Raw genomic sequence first — 10,131 nt, 5'->3', positions numbered from 1 at the left:
ATAATGTCAATGCTGTGATACCAAGTAATGTATTTGTATCTATATTCATTCAGGTTTGGTTTTTTCTTTGTATACATTTATACTGAGTATTATTCTGGTTCTATGCCAGGTGCTTTGCACCTCTATAGAATGTACGCCGGAATTAAAATTGGATTTAAAAAAAAAGTGCTTACCTGCACAGTTTCTTATACAAAAAGTATTGAATCTGTGTTCGTACATACCTATACAGTTCGAGGAAATAGTTTATGGCAACGATCTGTCCGAAAAACTTAATACTGCCTAAAGTGAATCGTTTAAACGTGGCGCCCGAAAACTTAGCTCATCAATATGGCCGACGTGCTACCACATGTACCCTCCACAAGAAGGCCACTAATGTTAAAATTAAAAGAAATCTCGTGGAGTTACAAACTACAAAATATTTGTACTTTGTAATGGCTGATTTTAGCGAAGATCTTTTTCAAGTGTTCGAAGAGAGCAGTGAAGATGTGGTTCAGTTTTCTGGGGATGCTATTCCTTTCGAAGAGTCGACAGCAACAGCAAAGTAAGCTGTGATCATAGACGCCTAACCTCAATAGCTAACCACGAAATTACCGATTTTTAGAAAGGAGGAGCAAACCGATCCTAGCATTAAAAGAGATCTCGAGGAAATTGAGGAACCATTTGGAAAAAGACAGAGGACAGATTCCATAACCGAAGACATAAAGTACAGTAACTACTTGTGGCATTCTACTCACTGTGCATATAATTTCCTGGCACACAAGTTTTCGTGATTATTTTACCTCAACAATACATTCCTAAGTAACCTATTCTATTTCTGTTTAGCTTGGAAGAGTTGGCAACACGTATAACAATACATACTATAGAAACAATTGAGTCCTGTACCCATGAAGTGGCTGTACCACCTGCGCAGGATTACATTCCTTTGGAAAAGAAATCTTCGCTACCGGCCAAAGAATATAAATTCGTTTTAGATCCATTTCAAAAGGAAGCAATTTTGTGCATCGAAAACAATCAATCAGTACTCGTATCTGCACATACTTCAGCTGGGAAAACTGTTGTAGCTGAGTATGTACTGATAAACAATTCCAAAACAATAAAAACGTCAGAATTGAAAATTCAAATGCAATTCCTAAACAGATACGCCATCGCATGTTCCTTGAGAGACAAGCAACGAGTGATATATACTACACCTATAAAAGCCTTGAGCAATCAAAAATATAGAGAATTTTTTGAAGAGTTTAAAGATGTTGGATTGATTACTGGCGATGTCACAATTAATCCCACTGCCAGCGTTCTGATTATGACCACAGAGATTTTGAGAAATATGCTCTACAGAGGTTCTGAGGTAAGTCCCTGCTCTTGAAAATATAAAACTTACAACTGCAGAACGTGCATTGACAGCCTAGAAACAGTATTACTTAAAGTCATAAGGTATCTGACAATATTAAAATATAGCATATCATTTGTATAAAAATTATTAATTTAGACAACAACCTACAGTTTCAATCTTTTAGTTAATCTAACTATCTATTTTCACTACAGAGTGAACTTTCACTGAACACCAGACACGTCAAATGTTTGATCGTCCCAAATTATTTGCAAAGAATTGAAGTTTCCAAACAATGATTTTGAACGCTATAAACATATTATATTATTGCGTACTTCTCAAAGATCAGTCATTTTGACCGACCTGGTAGAATACCTTTGCCTTAATTGTTGGTTGGTCTAGTATTAAATGTATGTATATGATTACCATAACTGAAATTTTTTGAATAGAACCGTAACTTATATTTGCTATTCTCAATTCATCGTCAATTTCAAACTTAATATTTGAGGCTGACGGGAAGATGTTGCTTGTACGTCTCCAGTTTTTTAATTCATAGTAATACCGCTACGAATATGTCAGTACAGGTTAACCCTATTTGTCAGCTTGACTGATATTTCGAGTGGCTAGTGTTTTTTTAATGTGATGTCTTGTAATGTGACACAGTGGTATGCCTAAACTAAGTCAACAATTCAGAATCACTGTGCATATTAGTCGTAACAGTTTGCTGGGGAAATTGAAATGTAATAAAGTTGAATTAAAGCTGGTTTCCTTTGATGTGGTTCAAATTCGTAACATCCATGTAATAATGTTTTTATAGCAAACATCCTTATTTTACAACTTTTGGATTGTGTTAAATTCAGTTATTCATAACAAGGATAAACATATATTCATATTCATATCTTCATATTGCCAAACAGTGAATTTTGTTTCAACTTTTCGTTTTGTTGACGTTGCTAACTTCGATCTCATTTCTTTTGGGCAGTTCGCTGTATAAATATAAATCAATTTAGTCTTTGGAAAATGTTCTGATGTATTATGAACGAATTACGATTATCAGGTGATGAGGGAGGTTGGTTGGGTTATTTTTGATGAAATACATTATATGCGTGACAAAGAAAGAGGGGTGGTATGGGAAGAAACCTTGATTCTTCTACCTGACAATGTTCACTATGTGTTTCTATCGGCAACCATCCCAAATGCCAGGCAATTTGCTGAATGGGTAGCGCATTTACACAATCAACCTTGCCATGTAGTATATACAGATTACCGTCCAACACCTTTGCAACATTATATATTTCCGGCCGGTGGCGATGGAATTCATTTGGTTAGTATCACTACCTGTGCACAAAATTTGACATTTCTATTTCTTGCTATCAAATTTTCGTTTAAAAAATTTTTTGTCTCACAAATTTTCGGTGATTAGGTTGTCGACGAAAGCGGCGAATTTAAAGAGGAAAATTTCAACAGAGCTATGAATTGTCTGCACCAAGGCGGCGAAGCCTCAAAAGGGGATCAAAAAGGTCGAAGAGGCGGAATGCGCTCTAATGCTGGTCAAACCAATATTTTTAAAATTGTCAAGATGATTATGGAGCGAAACTTTGCCCCAGTTATAAGTTTCAGTTTCTCAAAGAAGGACTGCGAAATTTATGCCATGCAGATGGCAAAGTTGGATTTCAACACCATAGATGAAAAGAGATTGGTTGATGAAGTATTCAACAACGCAATGGATGTACTCAATGAGGAAGACAGACGTCTACCTCAAGTAGAAAATGTGCTTCCGTTACTTAGGCGTGGCATAGGAATCCATCACGGTGGCCTTTTACCAATATTGAAGGAAACCATTGAAATACTGTTTGCCGAAGGGTTAATCAAAGCTTTATTTGCAACTGAAACATTTGCCATGGGCCTTAATATGCCAGCAAGAACTGTACTGTTCACTGCACCAAGAAAATTTGATGGTAAAGATTTTCGATGGATAACCTCGGGTGAATATATTCAGATGTCGGGTAGGGCCGGTAGACGAGGACTGGACGAGAAAGGAATCGTCATTTTAATGATAGATGAAAAAGTAAGCCCAGCTGTCGGCAGAGACATTGTTAAAGGAAAACCTGATCCGATCAACTCGGCGTTTCATTTGACGTACAATATGGTCCTTAACTTGTTGAGAGTAGAAGAAATAAATCCAGAGTATATGCTGGAGAGAAGTTTCTTTCAGTTTCAAAACCAAGCAAATATACCAGAGTTGTACAATAGTAAGTATGCGAATTGCTATTACAATTTTTCAACGAATGTAGTAATGTTTTTTCTACATCGAAAGAAGAAATTTAAGTTTAAAAGACTATTCTCAACAGCCGGAGAAGTATTGCATCTCCAACAGTTTCGAGTCGTTGGTAACAGTACTTAGGTACTGCCAATACATGTTCTCTTTTCTTTATGTTAAATATGTATATTGTATACCCGAATTAAGGTGGTTTCTTAATTTTAGGTTTTACTAACCAAATACTGTGATATGTTTCAGAGGTTAAAAATTTGCAACAACTACACGATTCTATAGTGATCGATAAGGTTGTCCAGGTTTCATCATATCATCAGATCAGGGATCAACTAGACAAGCTAGGAAATGAATTTCGGATGTATCTAACGAAACCTGAATACCTTATTCCATTCTTACAACCTGGTAGATTGGTGAAGGTACTCAAATTTTCCATTTTTTTTTTCCATGCCAGTTATTTGTAGTTGGCTAATACAATTTACGAAGCACTGCGATTTTGAATTCCATGCTACTTCAATGTGCACAGTAATACGTTATCTTTAATGTTTTTTTCATGCGAGTGTCCCTCAAAAACAGTATGTTTGTGTGAGCACAAAACGAAGAATGTTATTAAAAATCGACTCTGATTAATTTCTTGATAATGAGGCTGTAGAGCCCAGCCAGTTTTATATTACGGCAAAGTACTAAGCATCTACATTAAGAATTTGAGCTCTTGGTCACTCCTTACTATACGTATAAAATTTTTGAGTGCCTCATGTTTCCTGAAGCCCACATGAGCCGTTGCTACTTACTTGCTGCTCGTTTGCTATCTGATCTTTGTGTAAGAGAAACTCGCTTATTAAGGCTTCAGTTAAAATCAAGTGTCTTGACTTGCACACTTAGGTTCCCTTTGAGTCATGAGAAATGACCAAGCGTGTTTAACATCAACACTTGCATGCAAGATTCAATTCGTCTCTTTATTGATACATGTGACGCGTCCAGTACATATAAGTATGCAGTCTCACGAACAGTGGAGAGTCGGTAATAGTAATGTGATTACGATAGGTACTTGTAAGGAAATGTCAAATCCCAATCGGAAATTAGTTAGAAAGAAAATAGTCGGAGTCCAATGTAGTCTCCTATAACTTATTTATCAATTACCAACTGTTACATCTAAAAATCACTACTTAACAATGCGACATATTATCCTAAATGTTTTGTATAATATGTACTTGTAAATAATTTCGGTAGGTTAAAAATGAGACTGCAGAATTTGATTGGGGTATCATTGTTAATTTCAAAAAGAAGAGTCCAAACAATCCAATGAAAGATAAGACTGTAATCATTGTGGACATTCTGCTTCACATATCCAGTCAGTCTACTGAAGGAAATCCACTTCCATGTAAGGATGGTGATGAGGGAGATATGGAAGTTGTACCAGTATTACATTCATTAATCTCACAAGTCAGTTCACTACGGGTATTTTATCCAAAAGACCTAAGACCTGCCGATAACAGAAAGAGTGTATTGAAAACTATTCAAGAAGTTGAAAAGCGATTTCCGGATGGTCCACCGTTATTAAATCCAATAACTGATATGCATATCGTAGATCCAGGTTTCAAGGATGTCATTAAAAAAATTGAAACCCTGGAGGAAAGACTATTTGCCCATCCATTGCATAAGGTAACAAGTCGCCAATCACTTGTGGGCTATACTCTGATTCATCAGACTTATTATGTAGACGTTATTTTTTTATTCTGCAGGATCCTGAATTACCAGATCTATCCCAACGATTTTTGCACAAAGAAAAGATTGGCGAAGATCTAAGACAAGCAAAAACCGATCTCAAACGCGCCAAGTCCGTATTGCAGATGGATGAACTGAAATGTAGAAAGAGAGTCTTACGCAGGATGGCTTATTGCACAGCAGCTGATGTTATCGAGTTGAAAGGTCGGGTGGCTTGTGAATTAAATGGCGCTGATGAATTGTTGATGACTGAGATGATTTTTAACGGGTTGTTCAACGCATTGAGCGTACCACAAATGGTGGCTCTAGTTAGTTGCTTTGTTTGCGACGAGAAGAGTAATGAAATGCCTAAAAGCACAGAAGAGCTAAGCGGACCCCTAAGACAGATGCAGGATTTGGCTAGGCGAATAGCTAAGGTAACCACCGATGCTAAACTGGAGATAGATGAAGAAGCATACGTGGAGAAATTTAAACCATATCTAATGGATGTTGTGTACGCGTGGTGTAAAGGTGCCAATTTCTTACAAATCTGCAAAATGACTGATATATTTGAAGGTGGGTATTCTAATTGTCAATAATACAGTGAAGATTTTGGACTAATCACTGCAATATCTATTGAAGCAGTGGTGAAATATTTATGCAGCGCGAATGGAATGTTTGTGGTCATTCATGGCCAGCATGTGCACTATTTCCAACTTTTCATTTGTTTCAGTAGTTTCTAGGGTATCGTAAGAAACACTGTTCATGCAGCTTTAGATATAATAGAATTTAATATTAGTTTGCTAGTGAGTGTTCGAATATCAAAATGATAGATATAATAGAGTTTCATCAAATTCAAATATCTTCATGTAGAAAGAACAAAAGTTTCATTTTCATGTGGGTGCAGTTAGTTTTGAGAACGAGAGTTTAGTGGCTTTAAGATCGCATATTCTTGTTTATTTTTTGCTTTCATACTTGACAACAGCCAGGATGTTGAAATGCAAGATTGTATAAAAATTCATGTTCAGTATGGCTACTAACACGTTTCTCTAAGGATTACTTTAGATATTGACTTCTGTTAATTACGTTTTTAGAGGCAAAGTGTTCAGTTTGAAAGGTAGAAATTTAGATATATTTTAGGGAAGTGTCATTGGATATGCAGTTTAGAGCGCAAGTCCAGAAGGTAGACTGCAAGATCACGAGACGCGTGTATGAGATGGGTGGTAAAGTGCGTCACCGTACAGAGGCTACTTGCTCTATGAGTGGACAAAAACAGTTTTTTTTTTCTCTGGTGAAAAAATGATTCAACAATTCTCAACGCGCACGTCATTCGTTGAGAAATAGCATGTTTTGTTCATTTTCAGCATGCGACCAAAATCGCCCATTTTCACATTTTAGTTGCAAAAAAAAAAAACTTATACTTTTTCCTTCAAAATAATGTAAATTGATATGAAATTATTGTCGGAATACGAAATTTTGCTTTTCCTTAGATTCGTTTCCGTTCATATCCACGACTTGAGCGCATGCCCTTTTTACTCCCCACTTAAAATATGAAAAGCATAGCTAAAATCATAGTTTTCCTGAATTAATATACAGTTTAAATTATATAAAAATTAATTATGACTAACTGTCATTTCTTTATTCGAGCAATTACTGTGAAGATGAAATTTTTTCAAAATCGAAAGCTTTCACAATGGTGATTGGTTATGGCTGGATCAAAATGTTCAGCTATGCTACACAATATGTAGAATCAAAAACCGAGTAGCTATGTTAAACGTACACACGCATCCGTGGAAGCTTCCACATGTTTATAAGAATGAGAATACCTTGAGATTCGTGTGCTTCATGTGCTACCCTTATTTACATCACAACAATAGATTAACATGATATTTTTTCCAGGGTCTATAATAAGATGTATGCGTCGGTTAGAGGAGATTCTGAGACAACTCTGTCAGGCAGCAAAAAATATCGGAAACTCGGATTTGGAAAATAAATTCAGTGAAGGCATAAAGGTGATAAAACGAGACATTGTTTTCGCTGCCTCCTTGTACTTGTGAAATAATATTGTCTATAATTAAAACGTTGACGAGTTGTCAGAGCAATGAAAAAATTGGGGAGAAACTGACATAGAATTGTAAACGGAATGGAAAATAGAAAGAATATACGACTATTACCCTGGGGTGCATTCTGAAGGAATGTCTGGATCTATTTTTATCAGTTAACTGCCAAACTCTTGATGATAACAAAGGAGACAATACCATTCACAATCAGCAAAATTCAGCATTTGTGACGATCTAGTCCTGGAAATGTGTGGGATGTTTTATGTTATGCTAACGGTTTATCTATTTGTATGAACCGTACATGCAACTGAATTATGTTTGATTATAAATTGGAATACTTCATTTAAGCATTATGGAATTATTATTAAGAAGGAAACAGAACTTCTTCTCCAAACCGTTCAGTAACCACATTCTACCAAGGAGAACCAGGCTAATGGGAGTTAGTGTATCGACAAAATTGAATGGTACACTACCGACAATTCAAAAAGTAGCCAGTATATATAATTATAATTTCGTGACCATGGTATGGTTAGATTAATTTCATTCGATTGAAATGAATCTATATGTATATACACGTGTATGTATGTATGTATATATGAATTTTTTATAATTTTTTTGTAGAAACTGGTAGTTTTTTTTTTTTTTTTTTTTTTTCCCCCAACTAGCGACATGGGTCTGAAATAGTAATTATCTTTCGCAGAAAATCATTTTTTCATAAATTATTATTTCGTGCAGTATTCTTAGAATTTCGTTAAAAAGTACAAATTTTTATGAAACTCCATGAATTCTCATAAAAGAGTATGAATTTCTAAGAAAAATTGTAATCAGATTCTAATGATCGGCAATTTTAGAATTTCATTTAGATGGATAAGATTACGAATCTGTAAAAGAGAGTATGCAATACTCTTCTCAAACCACCGCTACTTGTCGTATCTCGCTCATTGTCGGAAGGAAAACTTATTGCGGCAGGATAAACCTGTAAAGCAGAATTTGAGTCTTCATTTGAAGATTGATCTTCTCATCTATTGTGTATCATCTAGACGAATTTAGAGAATCTATCGTATATTCATGAACTGACCTTGACTCAATACGCTAGTCTTATAAAAAACATTTGTTACTGTTCTAAACCAGGAATTTTTACCCATTTCAACATTTGATAGAAGGAAAACGATCGAGTAAATGCGAGCCATTCTACACTTATCTGTCACATGCGACGAAAACGTATGAAGAATTACAAAAAATTTTATGCCAAAACTACGAAAGAGTTCGAATTCCTTTACTTAATCGTAAAATAAAATTCGTGGTTCGGCGTAGAAATTATTTCCATCAGGCTAACGAAATTGAATTTTAATCCTGGGGACTGGCACCCTCAGTGTCTACTGTCTTCATTCGTGTTACTCACCACTGTGCGACTGTCCGGTAGTAGAACGTTACTTCTGTCTCTGTTGCACGTGGTACCTATGGCTGGATTTTCACGGGCGTCAAATTGATGCGGCAGCGCTACGCCGTCGGCAGCAAAAAGACACCCCCAACAATGGGCACCGACAAAATTCAGTGATTAAAACTGATCAAAACGACGTGATTGAGTCAGTGGTTGTCAGTTGCATTTTTATCGTAAGAATAAAAAAATCTGGGATTGTTAATTGGAAGTCTTACAATCCCAATATTACAACGCCAGCATAGCGGCCACGAGATGAGATAGGTTCTTGCAAAGCCATCTGTAAGAACCAATCGCGTCCCGCGCCCCATGGAAGCCTTCTTGGATTTTCAACCAATCGCATTCGAGATCATTTTGCGCACATTTTAAAGTGTGAAAATCTCCACATGGTATGTGCACGGTATACGTGTAGACTCCACTTTGTACATTTTCGAGATGGCTTTCATTGGGCTCAGAATCAAATATGGTCTGCTCAAAATGGGACGAAAATGTGCCCATCGAAAGAACATACACCTCCCATCATGACGGTAATGTCCTACGATGCTAAATTAGTCAGTTATCCGTATCCTCGCGCACCTAGCTGCGCTGAACCCGCTGAGCCAAGAGCTTCGAAAGGTGCCGCTTAGCCGGCTGTCTATAGCAATCTTCAGCAACCGTTTAGTTAACGACGTTGCTTCGAGAAAGGAGATATACAGACTGCCTATTTATAACCTCTATTTATTGGTATGGGTCCGGTGGGATTGAATATATTGCGAATTTATCTGCAACAACGTATTTCTTTATTTCTGCATCAAATGAAAATGTATTGGAGTTTCTTTTTTTTCAGAATTGTGCATAGAACGGGACTTTTGAGCCCATTTTCGCGTTTGAGATACGTGGATCTGGATATGTGGATATATATATATATATACCAATACGTAAACATCGAAATTGACCAGGGCACCCCCTTAATCACTTGGCGTCACGCTCCAAACCCCCTAGAAAAATCAAAGAGTGTGTAATAAGCATTTTCGACAAGCCATTGGTGCAGCAACCAGGATAATATACCAGAACAATACCGTGTCCCAACCGAATTTTCCACAAGACGAGGAAAAAATATAGGGTTCCTCAGTAGGCGTAACTGTAACTTTTTCTTGGTAGATCCACCGTTTTAATAGTAGCGAAGTTAAAATGTATTGCGTTACGCGAAAAATATACATATTGGCCGTCCGCTACCACTTTGGAAACTGTTCAACGATTGCAATGACTAAAATAGTTGGCGTGAATTGGGTATACTTTAGATTGCGTGATTCAAATTTAGCGCTACTATTTGTAATTAAGCATGGCTGGT

At 36.5% G+C, this 10,131-nt stretch overlaps 1 protein-coding gene across 1 annotated transcript; it reads left to right on the top strand.

Annotated features, from left to right (window-relative positions):
- The first annotated feature begins 230 nt into the window (after positions 1 to 230).
- On the top strand, positions 231 to 7,710 carry Mtr4 (exosome RNA helicase Mtr4). The gene is made up of 10 exons (XM_046626634.1): positions 231 to 541; positions 602 to 703; positions 823 to 1,065; positions 1,138 to 1,345; positions 2,385 to 2,651; positions 2,751 to 3,579; positions 3,846 to 4,018; positions 4,830 to 5,261; positions 5,342 to 5,879; positions 7,203 to 7,710. The coding sequence occupies exons 1-10, from the start codon at positions 246 to 248 to the stop codon at positions 7,358 to 7,360; spliced, it is 3,246 nt and encodes a 1,081-aa protein (XP_046482590.1). The 5' UTR covers positions 231 to 245; the 3' UTR covers positions 7,361 to 7,710.
- The last annotated feature ends 2,421 nt before the right edge of the window (positions 7,711 to 10,131 follow it).

This window comes from Neodiprion pinetum, chromosome 1, assembly GCF_021155775.2.
Source record: "Neodiprion pinetum isolate iyNeoPine1 chromosome 1, iyNeoPine1.2, whole genome shotgun sequence".
Classification (NCBI taxonomy): domain Eukaryota; kingdom Metazoa; phylum Arthropoda; class Insecta; order Hymenoptera; family Diprionidae; genus Neodiprion; species Neodiprion pinetum.
This window is presented reverse-complemented; position numbering and strand designations above follow the sequence as displayed.